Source organism: Erythrolamprus reginae, chromosome 6, assembly GCF_031021105.1.
Source record: "Erythrolamprus reginae isolate rEryReg1 chromosome 6, rEryReg1.hap1, whole genome shotgun sequence".
Lineage (NCBI taxonomy): Eukaryota > Metazoa > Chordata > Lepidosauria > Squamata > Dipsadidae > Erythrolamprus > Erythrolamprus reginae.
This window is the reverse complement of record NC_091955.1, coordinates 97,268,426-97,283,365: the sequence shown is the minus strand read 5'-3', so window position 1 is coordinate 97,283,365 and position 14,940 is coordinate 97,268,426. Positions and strand designations below refer to the sequence as shown.

Below are 14,940 nucleotides of genomic sequence, written 5' to 3'. Positions count from 1 at the left end.
TGTACTGCTTCAGAGGGCTTTACACTACGGTTGGTCACTAAATGAATTGTTGTTAGTGGAGGACCTACCTGTGTTCCCATCCTAGCTTTTACTGAAAATAAGACTGAGGGTGAAAGTTGACGAAGTGTAGAGTGGCAAAAAGAATGGTGTAGATTTGAACCCAGGGCCGACCGTTTTACCTGCAAGAACGCATAGCCTGAGGTTTGGCCCTCAGTCCTGGAATGGAATTGCATTTCTGCGTGTCCTTCATAGCTGGCATTGTAGGGAACTGTTTGGCCATCATCAGAATAGAATAGAAAAAGAATAGAATAGAATAGAAGATAGAACAGAACAGAAAATAGAACAGCAAAATAACAAATATGGAATAGAAGCAATCGTCATCCAGTCCTAAGTGGGAGGAAATGGGTGATAGGAACAATGAGAAAAAACTAGTAGTAATAGTAGTGCAGACTTAGTAAATAGTTTGACAGTGTGGAGGGAATTATTTGTTTAGCAGAGTGATGGCGTTTGGGGAAAAACTCTTCTTGTGTCTAGTTATCTTGGTGTGCAGGGCTCTGTAGTGTTGTTTTGAGGGTAGGAGTTGAAACAGTTTGTGTCCAGGATGCGAGGGGTCAGTCAATATTTTCACAGCCCTCTTTTTGACTCATGGGCTATACACGGGTCCATGGAGAGGAGTGGCATATCAATAATAATAATAATAATAATAATAATAATAATAATAACAACAACAACAACAACAACAACAACAACAACAACACAGGTCCTCAATGGAAGGCAGGTTTGCAGCCATTGTTTTTTCTGCAGTTCTGAAGTCCGTGTCGGTCTTGTTGGGTTGCAGAACCGAGCCAGACCATTTATGGAGCTGCAGATGACAGACTCAACTAGCTCCACCCAGGGAGATTTAGATGGAGGGAACCACCTCCTTTTTAAAAATGCATTTTGGGTGGCAACGCAAGTTTGAGGCCGGTGTCTCTCCGACACACAACTTTGTGATGTAACGTGCCTTGTTTGTTGTGCAGATGGGCCACGTGGAGTGCCACATCCAGGAGTGTCGGCCCTTGGTGTGCCAGGAGGGCCTGGTGGAGGTACGGGTGCCCAGGCAGTGCTGCGCCGAATGCCAAGGTAACACAAATAAAACGCACACAAGAAGAAAGAAGGGTGTTGTTGTTTGGCACAAACCCTGTTTACAAAGGCTTTGCGTCTTCCATGATGGCGGTCTTCCAATCTCTCAGGGGTTGCCACAATAAAGAAGTAGTCAAGCTATTCTCCAAGACACCTGAGTGTTGTAATCATAGATTTATAAGCACTGGAATTTGGAAATAAGATATTGCTGGAGAGTGATATTTAAGCCTAATTATGTGCTGATTAAAATCTTAATTCTTCCTCTATGGAAAGGCAACAGCCCAGGCTGAGCAAGCATTCTGCAGAATCATGACCATGTATGGAAAGCATTTAAAGAAAACATATAGAACTTGCATATAAGGTATGCATTACTGACATTCCTTTGCAATCACACAATCATGGGAAAAAGCAAGGAATGCAGCTTCTGAGAAGCTTGCCTTATAAGGTACAAAAGTATAGTTGCTGGAGAATGGTTTAAATGTATGTGGCGTTTGCTAATTGGTTATTCTGTACCACATGTCAGAACTGTGATATACTATAAAAAGGAGAGGTCTTGATGCATTAAAGGTCGTCCTCCCAAAAACTTTCTCTCTGTCGCTTCATTCTGATGTGACTATCAAGGCATGCTGTGCCTTCCTAGAGGGCAACCCACCGGGGGAGGGCAGCATGCCTTCACCTGAGGGTAGGACAAGAAGCAATGGGTGGAGATTTAACAAGGAGAGAAGCAACTTGGAACTAATCAGTGGTCCTTGCCTCCAGACGTTGTGGATACTCCAACACTTGACCTGTCTGAAATGGTACAGGAGCCTCCTGATTGAGCAAAGGGTTGGACTAGAAGACCTCCAAGGTCCCACCCAGTCCTGTTATTCCATTAAATTTGATCAATGCAGGGGGGAGGGGAAGCAAATTTCTTAAATGACATTACAGGAAATTTGATCGAGAAAATAAAAGCGCATTTGACTGATGCAATAAGTGTGACTTCGCTACAACAAAATAAATGCAAATTTGATAAACGAAATAAATGCAGATTCGATAAACGAAATAAATGCAAATTTGATAAACAAAACAAATGCAAATTCGACAAATAAAGGCAAAATGCAGAGATTGAAAGCGAATTCAATCGATGATAACAAGCAACTTTAACCAATAAAATAAATGCAAATATGGTTTATAGCAAGATCCAGACGTTTGTGCTCCCTCATGCAAATGGTTATTTAGGGTGGGGCAGGAGATCTTTTGCTAAGACCCTGCACTTTCCTTTGCCTTAGTCAATATATTTGCACCTAGTGGAATATCTCTCTCTCTCTCTCTCTCTCTCGGGTGAGCTGCAGGTGCGAAACCAGGTGCATCAGCGTTGGGGCAGGAGGGAGGGGTGGTTTGCAAGAGGACATCACCTTCTTCCCCTCCCCTTCCCCACTGTCTCTTTGCCCAGATCCCGTCCAGAACTGCTCCCACCTGAGCCAGGTCTTCCAGTCCGACCAACGCTGGCAGGTGGACGAATGCACCGCCTGTACCTGTGTGTCTGGCCAGGTGCACTGCCGTCGCCAACGCTGCCCGCCCTCCACTTGCGCTGTGGTGAGTTGCAGAGAGATGGCTGGGCGGGGTCAGGGGTCAGACAGAGCCTGTCCCACACGGAGGCTCCCCCCCTCCAGTTCAAGGGGGAGTTGCCACAATCACTCGGAGGGCCACCCTAAAGGCAGTCCTTAACTTACAACCATGTTTTTTTTTCATTTTTAAAAAAATAGTTTTCATTGAATTCAAAATAAATCAACACACATACATACAACATACAAATACATAATACAAAATATACACACAGTGATACCTCGTATTACCAACTTAATTCGTTCCGTGACCAGGTTCATAAGTAGAAAAGTTCGTAAGACGAAACAATTTCCCCCATAGGAATCAATGTAAATAATGCATGCAACCCCATCCCAAAAGTCGCCCCTTTTGCCTTGCGCCACTGGGAATCCCCGCCCCCGGACTTCCCTTGCCAGCTGAAGCGCCCGTTCTTGCATTGCTGGGATTTCCCTCAGCCTCTCCACGCTGGGATTCAAAGCAGCGCCGGCAAAAATGAAGGGAATCCCAACGGGCCCTTCGGTTGGCAACGGAAGTCCGGAGGCGGGGATTCCCAGCGAGGGGAGGCTCAGGGGAATTCCAGCGCTTCGGCTGGTAACGGAAGTCCAGAGGCGGGTCATCACAGCGGCAGCAGCCCAGGTTCATAAGGTGAAAATAGTTCGGAAGAAGAGGAAAAAGAATCTTAAACACCGGGTTCTTATCACGAAAGGTTCGTATGAAGAGGCGTCCGTAAGACGAGGTATCACTGTATATACAAAACCAACATGTATAGAACAGAAAGGAAAGGAAAAAGTCCCCCCCTCTCTCCCTCTCTATCACAACATTACACATATCGCCATCCTAAGTCTATCATATCCTTAACTTTAATTTTCTTCCTGTCCTTGTCATCTTTCATCGCCCATCACGTGCTATTGTAACACTATTTGTTGTGTCAATTTTGTGTGTGTGTGTTCCAACCATTTATACCAATTTTCCCAAATTTTATAAAATTCGGTGTCCTCTTTATCCTGTAATTGCATTGTCAGTTTGCACATCTCTGCACCTTCTAATATGTTGGTAATTGCAGAGTGTCTGTAGTGTCTGTAGAGTGTCCGTGCATGCGCAGAAGCGAAACATTGCCCAAATCTCACACATGCCCCTGTGTCCCCTCATGAGATTTTGCTTCTGAACATGTGCACAAAGCAAAAATGAGACATGGTAGCGGCCATGCATAAATTGCGCAATCTGGCAGCCGCTACCGGTACACCGCCCCCATACTGTACCCGTAGCAACCCACTACCGGTTGTGTCTCTGGAGCAGGGAGAGGGGAAGTGAAGGAATTCTGATGCTCCAGGCTGTGTTCTTTGCCGACAGGACGAGACTCCGGCCCTGATCCCCGGGGTGTGCTGCCCCCGCTGCGTCCCACACCCTGCTACCTGTGTGGCCTTCGGTGATCCCCATTACCGGACATTTGACGGCAAAATGATCCACTTCCAAGGGGGCTGCACGTATGTCCTGTCCCGGGATTGCCACGGGGGGGAGTTCAGGTGAGCCATGTTTCTCTCCAAGGCCAGGTGTGCAATGCCAACCTCAAATGAAGGGTGGGAGTAGGAGTGACTTTGTTCTTTTGCCAGAGGTCTGTGGAGATTCTCCGTCCTCCAGGCTGTGGTTGTCCTAAAAGTGCTTTTTTCATAAGTCAACTGGACTTTCTGGTTTCTCTCTTAAGATGCTTTGCTTCTCATCCAAGAAGCTTCTTCAGCTCTTCTCTCTTTCCTCCTCCTCCTCTTCTTCCTCTCCTCCTCTTCTCTTTCTCCTCCTCTTCTTCTTCCTCTTTCTCTTCTTCCCTCTTCATTTTCTTCTTCCTCCTCCTTCTCTTCTTCTTCCTCCTCCTCCTCCTTCCTCTTCCTCTTCTTCCCTCCTCCTCTTCTTCCTCTTCCTCTTCTTCCCCTCCTCCTCCTCTTCTTCTTCCTCTTCTTCCCCTCCTCCTCCTCTTCCTCTTCCTCTTTTTCCCCTCCTCCTCTCTATACTCTTGATTACTATCAGTTAACAACAAGAGGGAGAAGTTCCCTGGGGAAAGGTTCCAGCATGAGCCTGAAAGTTTGGAAGAATAAAACCTTGGATCCTGCCAAAATAAATCAGCTTGTGGGGCACCATGCAACAAGCCAAGATGCTTGGCTACCATTTGTTGTGGCCCGTCTGTGTCCTGCACAGCTGATCACGGATTCTGAGGATCAAGAGACAGGTGTGGGTCTATATCCTAGGCCAGTATACCTGGCACCCGAGTCTGATGGCAAGGAGGTTGGAGAGGATGTGGGGTCAGAGGCTGAAAGCCACCCAGGGACTGTTGCATCTCCAGAGGTGCCCAGGAATGACTCAGTAAAAGAGGAGGAGCCTGTCATTTATGATAGCGTATGCAGGGTTGTGAGAAGGCAGGATTGGCTGAGCATGAGGAGGTCTCTTCATGAATAGATCTGTGGAACACTTGGCCACACCTTTTGGGTATTTAAGAGTAGCCTCATGACGAGGGAGTGCAGAAGTTTTTACATTTCACACAGTTAAACCTTTCTGATACTAAATTATTAGAATTACCTGCTTAAATCTTGCCAAATCCATGAATGTGGACCTATTTCTTGGAGGGCCTGTCGCTTGGACAGAAACCATCCGACTTGCATGGAGAACCAGCGGTGACCTTTCCTAGACACAGTGACTCCAAAGTAACTCTAGAATTATTCTACTCTCCCCTCCCCTGCTCCTAGCATCCATGTGACCAACGAGGACCGTGGACGCCCGGGCGTGTCCTGGACCAAGGAAGTGGCTGTGTTGATCGGGGAGACCACGGTGCAGCTGCTACAGGATGGTGTGGTCCTGGTGAGACAAAGGCCCAGCGGTTGGCCTTCCTCCCTGCAACTGTTCTGCAAGAGGGGGGTGGGGTGGGAAGGGAAGATCCAGGCCTCCCCACCCGGATATGGTGACGTCCATCTCCCCCCGCAGGTGGACTCCCGGAGGGTGAACCTCCCCTTCCTGAAGGAGCCGAGCCTCTCGGTGGAGCCAAAGGGCAGCACTCTCCTGCTGAACACCAAGATCGGAGTCAAGGTAGTGGGTGGGAATAAGCTCCCAGTGACCACAAGCAGGCAGGGGTTGCTGTTTCCGCCACTACCGGTGTGCTGCGCGCACATCTCCACACCTCTGGTGTGCGCGTACATACGTCCAAGCAAGACTTTGGTTGAGAGAGATTTCAGCAATTTTTTTGCTGAATAGAATAGAATAGAACACAACAGAACAGACTCCTCTATTGGCCAAGTGTGACTGGACACACAAGATATTTGTCTTTGGTGCAGATGCTCTCAGTGTCCATAAAAGAAAAGAGACATTTGTACAACACTTAGTGATGGTCCCAGGTAGCTTTGGTCCCGCCCCAGACGTGGCCAAGCGTTTGTCTTGTTGCTGGCCTGCAGGTGCTCTGGAACGGCCGCTCACATCTGGAAGTCAGCGTGCCCGGAACGTACAAAGGTCGCCTGTGTGGGCTTTGTGGCAACTTCAACAGCTTCCCCCAGGACGACCTGCGGATGCAGTCAGGACACCTGAGCCTCTCGGAGGCAGCCTTTGGGAACAGCTGGAAGGTAGGTCTTGGGTAGGGAAGTGGAGGAGGAGGAAGGAGGGAAGAGGGAGAGCAGGAGGAAGGAAGAAAAGAAAATGGGATGAAAGAAGGAAGGAAGGAAGGAAAAGAGAAGGGAGGGAGGAAAGAAAGAAAGGGAAGGAAGAAAGGAAGGTAAAGGGAAGGAAGGACAGAAGGAAGGAAGGAAAAGAGAACAAGGGAGGAAGAAAGGAAGGAAAAGGAAAGAAAGGGAAAAAAGAGAAGGGAGGGAGGAAAGAAAGAAAGGGAAGGAAGAAAGGAAGGAAGGAAAAGGAAAGAAAGGAAGGAAAAGAGAAGGGAGGGAGGAAAGAAAGAAAGGGAAGGAAGAAAGGAAGGAAAAGGGAAGGAAGGACAAAAGGAAGGAAGGAAAAGAGAACGAAGGAAAGAAGGAAAAGGGAAGGAAGGAAGAAGAGGGATGGGAATCCATCTATCTATCCTGGTTGAGGAATTCTGAGAGTTGAAATCCACCAATCGTAAAGTGGCTGAGCTTAAGAAAGGCCACTCTGGGCATCGAGTCAGTTACCTTTAGCCCCAGATTAACACTCACGCTTTCTTCTTCCTGACAATCCACCCGCTTCACAAACTGCCCAAACTGCCCTCTCGACAGGCCCTTTGTCCATGTGACCTTCACCCCACACTGGCCAGCCCCTCCATTCCCACAATGGGGCAGAGCCCAGGGGTTTCTGCAGACCGCCTGTCTGTCGCTTTCTCCCAGGTGGCCGACGCCAATGCTACGGGGTCCTATCGCTGTGCCGAGGGGCGGGATGCTGATCCCTGCAAAGAATCCGGGTACCGTTCCCGCAAAGAGGCCAACGCCCGCTGCAAGGTGCTGAAGTCACCCCCCTTCGCGCGCTGCCACAACGCCGTGGCCCCAGAGCCCTTCTTTGCCTCCTGTGTCTACGACCTCTGCGCCTGTGGCTCAGCCACCACCGACGACTGTCTCTGTGAGGTCTTGGAGACCTATGCCAGCCAGTGCCGCCATGCTGGTGTGATGCTCCAGTGGCGCTCGGCTACCCTCTGCGGTGAGGATGGGGCGGACTTGGTCTGCCTCCCGCTTGCTCCTGGGGGGGTAGGCAGTGTTTGGAGTCCAATGAAAGAGGGATGGGACCCTGGGGAGGTCGATTAGGGCTGAAGGGAGGAGAAATATCAGTAGAAGCAGGGGTGGGCAGCAGGCAGGATGGGGTGGAACACAGTTCCACTGGCAGAAATGAAGATGAGAGCGCAGCTCCAGTTGATCGGCGGCTGTCACTTCCTGGTCTCGGCTCGGCTCTCCTTTTTTTCCCTGTTGCTGCTGCTACTGTGTCTGCGCTCCTTGCTTTTTTCCTCTGGCCTCGGACGAGCTTCCCTCTCTCCTGCCCGGCTCCCCTCCAGCCTCACGCGACCACCTCCCGCCTGAGGTGCAAGCAGAAGGCATGGGTGGAAGCGGCGCTGGTAGCATTTATCCTTCTGGCAGCACCCGTTCGCCTAGCTACCCAGCCTGATGTGGGAGGGGCGACCCAGGAAGGAGAGCGCGGGAAACACGAAGCAAATTGTCACCCCAGCGGGCGAAACTGGTAAGGTTGTAAGCCAAGGACTTAACAGTTTACTTGAACAATGATGACCGTTCAAGCCACTCCCACCTGATCACATGGCTGGCAAGCCACTCCTACCCAGTCACATGACCATTAAGCCACACCCACAAAATAAGCCACACCCACAGTGTGGCAGTAAAACTTTTGGCTGCCCATGACTGAGTAGAAGCAAATATTTGCAGTTCAAAATTCAACTGTCAGGGACCTTGGTGCTCTCGGAGCTTGGTGGTTGTTATTTTTTTGCAGGTGTTTCGTGACCTAACTGGGTAATATCATCAGTGCTAGAAGGGGGTGGGATTTGTGGTGATGATGGAGAGGAGGAAGAGGCGGAGAATAAGAATTGTGGGGTCCTTGGCGCTGTTTGAGCTTGGTAGTTTTCTTGCAGACTTTCATTACCCAACTAAAGAACATCATCGGTTTTAAAGGAGAATGGGATTTATTTTCCCCCTTCCCTCCCTCTCTCTTTTCCTTTCTTTCTCCTTCCTTCCTTCCTTCCTTCCTTCCTTTCCCCGTTGGGCTGTTTTTCAAACCCCGGAGGCCTCAGGGAAGCCTCCTGAGCAGTAATACGAGTCTTCAGAGAGGGGCGGCATATAAATCCAATAAATAATAATAATAATAATAATAATAATAATAATAATAATAATAACAACAACAATAATAATAATAATACAAGTTGCAGCCGCAACCAGAAAGGATTGCCATTCTAATCGTGAAAACGGAGCCATGCGCTGCGCTCCACCTGACCAGATTCAGCTTCTGCACTTGCGCCAGAAGCCAAATCTCACACGAGGACGTGCGCGCGAGGGAGATTTCAGCAATTTTCTCAGATTCTTTGCTTTTGTGCATGCGCTGAAGCAAAAAGATACCCAAATCTCACGCACCCGCATGCCCTCTCGCAAGATTTTGTTTTCTGCGCATCTTCAGAAGCCAAAGGTCGCTTTGACACCCATGCACGCATGCCAGCCCCCCAGAACTGCACGCACAACCACACCAGTAGCGGTAGAAAGCAGGAACCCCTACCTGGTACAGCCCTATCCCATGGTCCCCTCCCTCCTTCCCGCTGCTAATCCCCTGCTTCTATTTCCCCACAGCGGTGGGCTGCCCCCAAGAGCGGGGCTACGTCTTTGACGAGTGCGGCCCTCCCTGCCCCAAGACCTGCTTCAACCACGCCGTGCCTTTGGGGGCGCTGGAGTCCCACTGCTTTAAGCCCTGCGTGCCAGGCTGCCAATGCCCAGCGGGCTTGGTGGAGCACCAGGCCCACTGCATCCTCCCGGAGTCCTGTCCACCCATCATCCACGGCTCCCTCTAAACTGGACCAGCGCGGGAGAGCTACCTTCCTTGGTCTCCACTCCATTCTGGGACAGCTGTGGACCTTCAACGGGGACCTTCTTCACCTACTGAAATGCAACACACAGGTTCACACACACAGAGAGAAAGAGAGAGAGCTGCCTTGGTGGTGCACTCTCCCTCGGGAGAAGGGAGGGTCAACTGATGTAATTTGGAAGGGCAGAAGCTCCCCCCCCCCGTCATGGATTCTTGGGAAATCTGGGCTCCAGGGCTCAGGAACGAGAGTTTCCACCCAACATTTCCAGAAGGTGCAGAAACTTTGAATGATGAACCACAATTAATGAGGCAAGACCAAATCATTGGGAAAAGTGTGTGATTGCATTATAGGTAAGAGATATACACAATTCTCCCTCCCTCTCCCTTTTTGTACTGGGCCTCCGAACTCAAATCACAAACCACACATGCACATTCTCACTCACACATACCTACACACACAGGCATCTTTGGGATCTCCTCTCACCTTCCGTGAACCAAGCGGACGAGAAAACACCATTCTTGCGGTATATTGTCTAATTGCAAAGTGCTCTTCTCATGGCAGCAGCCTACCGTATTTTTCAGAATATAAGGTGCTCCATTTTCCTCCCTAAAAGAGGCTGATAATTGGGGTGCGTCTTATACTCTGAACATCACATTTTGTTTTCCAGCCCTAACTAGGTGCTAAGGATCTTTCCAGCTCTTCCCTTGCAGGATCTTTCATGGTTTCTCTCTGTGAAGAATGTTTTCCAAGCCTTAAGTCTTTGCAGGGTTTTATTTCATTCCTCTAACTTGCTCCGAGTAAGTTTCTTTCCAGCCCTAACCAGGTCCTAACAATGTTCTCACTTCTTACCAGCTTGCAAACTCTTTCATTGTTTCTCTCTGCCAAGAATGTTTTCCAAGCCCTAAGTCTTTGCAGGATTTTTTCCACTGCTCTACTTGCTCTGAATATTCCTTTCCAGGTGCTAATGATGTTCCCAGCTCTTACTGGCTTGCGATCTCTTTCATTGTTACTCTCTCCCAATAAAGTTTTTTTTAAAGTCCTAACCAGGGGATAAAATAATGTGCTGGCCAAGGAATGCTAGCCAGATGAAAACCTGGTAAGAAAGTTTTTTCCCCTATTTTCCTCCCTAAAAACTAAGTTGTGTCTCATACTCTGAAAAATACGGTAATCCAGAGCGATCTGGAGGGGCTCCCCAACTCCTTGCTGGCACCTGTTGGAACCTGTTGGAACCTGTTTTCAATCCATCTGGCTTTTTGCTGAGCAGGTGTCCTGGGACACCTTCTCTGAGTAGGAGAATGTCAGATATACCTCCCCGTTGTGGGCCACACTGGCTGAGGATTCTGGAAATTGTAGTCCAATATCATCTGGGCTTTCAATCAAGGAGGTGGGGGTTCTCATAGAAGCCTTCCCCATAATCACCCACCTAATTTCGTGCCCAAGGTGGGACTCAGAACATCCTTGTTTCTAGGCTGCCACCTGTACCACTATCCTCAACTGCAGTCAATAGAAGTGACCAAATGGCATAATTGGAAGGGATCCTGGAGTCTTCTAGTCTAACCCCCCCTGTTCAGGCAAATGGTTGTCCAGTCTCTCCAGTGTTGGAGCACCCACAACTTCTGGAGGCAAGTAGTTCCGCTGCTTAATGGTTCTCACTGTCAGGAAATTTCTTCTTGGTTCTAGGTTGCTTGTCTCTTTGATTGGTTTCCATCCATTGCTCCTTGCCCTGCACTTGAACGGTTCAGAAAATAGGCCAAACACCCCCCCCCCTCTTCTTTATGGTAGCCCCTCAAATAATGGGAATCTACTAGTCCTTCTTTTCATTAAATGACACATATCCAGTTCCTGCAAGTGTTCTTTGTAGTCTACTGCAGGGGTGTCAAACCCCATCCTGTTGTGGGCCACATCACTTAGATTGCCCATTGGAGTCGAGAGTGGGCCTGGCTGGTTGGCATGGCTGACTGGGTGGGCATGGCTGGGCCCGGGGAGGCAAGGGCTGGTCCCTTGGCATTTCTGGGATTTCCCCAAGTGCCAACTCCACAGCCTATCCATGTTTGACACAACGGGGACACTAGAAACCCATCATTATAGTAGCAATAGTAATAGTCCTTAGGCTTACATACTGCTTCACAGTGTTTTTTACAGCCCTCTCTAAGCAGTTTACAGAATCAGCCTCTTGCCCCCAACATTTGACCCCCCTCAGAAGGATGGAAGGCTGAGTCAACCTGGAGTCAGTCAGGTCCGAACTGCTGGTAATGGGCAGAGTCTGGTTGTAATATTGCATTCTAACCACTGCACCGCGAAGGAAGGAAGGAAGGAAGGAAGATGATGCCATGGTCTTTCAAGACTGAAGAATACCAATGGAAACACACACACACACACACACAATCTGGCACAGAATCCCAGGACTGATGTGCCCTAATAATCCCACTGGAAACCTATGCTTCTGTGTTTGTGTGCATTAGTGGCAGCTATACTTAAGAGGAGAAAGGCAAGAAAGAGGATCTCAAAATTAACTGCCTGACAACAGTCTAGTCTTTATTATGGTCGAAGACTGAGGTGCAGGCAATTAAAAATTCAACAAAATCATGAAAATAACCCTCTGCACTGTTTAATAGACAGAGGGGTTCCTTTGTGTTGAGGCCCCACCAAACAGCACGCTTTCGCCGCTGTCAAACACAATTTTACTTCAAATATGGTGGCAGCCCAGTATAGCACTCATTTACCTTTGGTTTTGACCTGCGATGCCTGTCCATACAGGGTGGGGGAGGTCCTCAGCCACCGTTTACCTAGCTGCTAAAGCCCCCATCACCTTTTCTCGTACTCTCGATGGGCCTGAACCCAACTATGGCCAAATAGACAGAGAGGCATTGGCTTTGGCTGCAGTGGTCCGCCATTTCTACCACTACCTTTATGGTAGGGAGTTTGACTTGTCATGGACCATCAGCCTCTTCTGGGTCTTCTAGTTGGTGATTGTCAGAGCCCCCAGGTGATGTTTCCACGGATGATGCACTGGACTGTTTTCCTTGCCAACTACTATCGTCTACTGCCCCGGAAAACACATACTGCATGCTGATGCGCTTAGTTGGGGCCCATTACAAGGTTCCTTGACAAGGACGTGGAGGAGAGGGTGGCATTGTGCATACCCTACCAGGAAAGGTGGGAGGTCCCTCTTAGGTCCCAGTCCCTGGAATGGGAAAATCCAATTGGGCCATGGACTCAATTGCATATCGACCTAGCATGCCCATTGCAGGGCCATAGGTTCCTGATCGTTGTCAATGCTTTTTCAAATTGGTTTCAGGTTTGCTTGATGAGTTCCACCACATCGGATACCTTAAGACGCTGCCTGAGTTTCCTTTTTGCATCTCATGGGTACCAGACTTGGTGGTCTCCTATAATGTCCCCCAGTTCACCTCCACCATGTTCAAGGGCTACCTCTCCAGCTAAGCCTTCACCACTGGCTCATAGCTCCGTGGCACCCTGCAAGCAATGGATTGGTAAAGCAAATGGTGCGGATCACCAAAGATACCCTTCGTAAATTCCACCACGGGGATTGGCACAGGAGAATCACCGAATTGCTTATGTCCCAACACTCTATTCCGTCCATGTCCACCAATAAGTCACCGGCAGAATTACTTATGGGCTGCAAGTTACTCATCGCCTTGGACAGGTTACACCACTTCTATGCCACCATTCCCCCATGGGACACCATTCCCCAGGATCAATCGTTCAAACTGGGTGATCCCACCTTGGTCGCTAAGTGCAGTGTAGTAGAAATAAACAGGCATCTTTAGAGGAACTGCAGTAACTTTTAATAACAGCTGACAAGTAATTTGTGACAAGAACTGAGCTACCTAGCAATGACAGCTCCTGTTTGTAGTGTACACAGCATACTTAGCAACCATTCCTTTAAATTCCTGCTATTTTAACAGCCCTCTAGCAGCTCTCCGGAACATTACAAGTGGAAGCTGTGCTTAAGAGGAGAAAGGCAAGAAAGATGATCTCAGGATTAAATGCCTGACAGCAATCCAGTCTGTATTATGACCAAAGAACCCCATAAGGAGAGTGAAGTGCAGGTAATTAAAAATACAACAAAATCAAGACAATAATTTGGAAAGCTAAAAGTTATAAGAAGGTATTTATAATGACCAAAAGACCAAAAAAGGAAGAAGAGGAGTAGGAGCATGAGATGGCCGTAGGGGAAAGGGACAGTGTATGGCACACGGAATCTACCACAACACAGAGCAATTCCAATTTGAGAAACTATATCAAGGATCTCCAACCTTCACAACTTTAAGACTTATTTATTTATTTATTTATTACTTAGATTTGTATGCCGCCCCTCTCCGAAGACTCGGGGTGGCTCACAACATGTAAAAACAAATCATAAGCAATCAGACAAATTTAAAATATTTAAATATTTAAAAAACCCCATATGCTAACAGTCACACACACAGACATACCATGCATAAATTAAACGTGCCCAGGGGGAGATGTTTCAGTTCCCCCATGCCTGACGGCAAAGGTGGGTTTTAAGGAGTTTACGGAAGGCAGGAAGAGTAGGGGCAGTTCTAATCTCCGGGGGGAGTTGGTTCCAGAGGGCCGGGGCCGCCACAGAGAAGGCTCTTCCCCTGGGGCCCGCCAACCGACATTGTTTAGTTGACGGGACCCGGAGAAGGCCCACTCTGTGGGACCTAATCGGTCGCTGGGATTCGTGCGGCAGGAGGCGGTCTCGGAGATATTCTGGTCCGATGCCATGAAGGGCTTTAAAGGTCATAACCAACACTTTGAATTGTGACCGGAAATTGATCGGCAACCAATGCAGACTGCGGAGTGATGGTGAAACATGGGCATACCTAGGTAGGCCCATGACTGCTCTCGCAGCTGCATTTTGCACGATCTGAAGTTTCCGAACACTTTTCAAAGGTAGCCCCATGTAGAGAGCATTACAGTAGTCGAACCTCGAGGTGATGAGGGCATGAGTGACTGTGAGCAATGAGTCCCGGTCCAGATAGGGCCGCAACTGGTGCACCAGGCGAACCTGGGCAAACGCCCCCCTCGCCACAGCTGAAAGATGTTGTTCTAATGTGAGCTGTGGATCGAGGAGGACGCCCAAGTTGCGGACCCTCTCTGAGGGGGTCAATAATTCCCCCCCCAGGGTGATGGACGGACAGATGGGATTGTCCTTGGGAGGCAGAACCCACAGCCACTCCGTCTTATCCGGGTTGAGCCTGAGTCTGTTGACACCCATCCAGGCCCCAACAGCCTCCAGGCACCGGCACATCACTTCCACCGCTTCGTTGACTGGGCATGGGGTGGAGATGTAAAGCTGGGTATCATCCGCATATTGATGATACCTCACCCCATGTCCTTGGATGATCTCGCTCAGCGGTTTCATGTAGATGTTGAATAGCAGGGGGGAGAGGACCGACCCCTGAGGCACCCCACAAGGGAGAAACCTAGGAGTCGACCTCTGGCCCCCCACTAACACCGACTGCGACCGGCCAGAGAGGTAGGAGGAGAACCACTTGTGGATTTCAACTCCTAGAATCCTTTAGCAAGAAGACCAGAGGGATTCTGGGAGTTGAAGTCCACAAGTCTTAAAGTTACCAAGTTTGGAAACCTCTTAATTCTAATTTCTGACACAATTCACACTCGGATGGATTTTAAGGGCCGACACGTATTGAGCCAGGCATAATACTGTAGGTTGTAGCTTGGTTTGTATCTGCAAA

General features: G+C 49.0%; 1 protein-coding gene across 1 annotated transcript in view; it reads left to right on the top strand.

Moving 5' to 3' along the window:
* The window catches only part of KCP (kielin cysteine rich BMP regulator), a 64,668-nt gene extending 53,616 nt beyond the window's left edge, over positions 1 to 11,052 (top strand). The window contains exons 41-48 of the mRNA XM_070754986.1: positions 1,020 to 1,122; positions 2,555 to 2,697; positions 4,057 to 4,229; positions 5,439 to 5,550; positions 5,674 to 5,775; positions 6,138 to 6,302; positions 7,032 to 7,338; positions 8,979 to 11,052. Coding sequence (XP_070611087.1) covers positions 1,020 to 1,122; positions 2,555 to 2,697; positions 4,057 to 4,229; positions 5,439 to 5,550; positions 5,674 to 5,775; positions 6,138 to 6,302; positions 7,032 to 7,338; positions 8,979 to 9,196 — 1,323 coding nt within the window. The 3' untranslated portion in view covers positions 9,197 to 11,052. The remainder of the gene's footprint in view (positions 1 to 1,019; positions 1,123 to 2,554; positions 2,698 to 4,056; positions 4,230 to 5,438; positions 5,551 to 5,673; positions 5,776 to 6,137; positions 6,303 to 7,031; positions 7,339 to 8,978) is intronic.
* Positions 11,053 to 14,940: the final 3,888 nt, after the last annotated feature.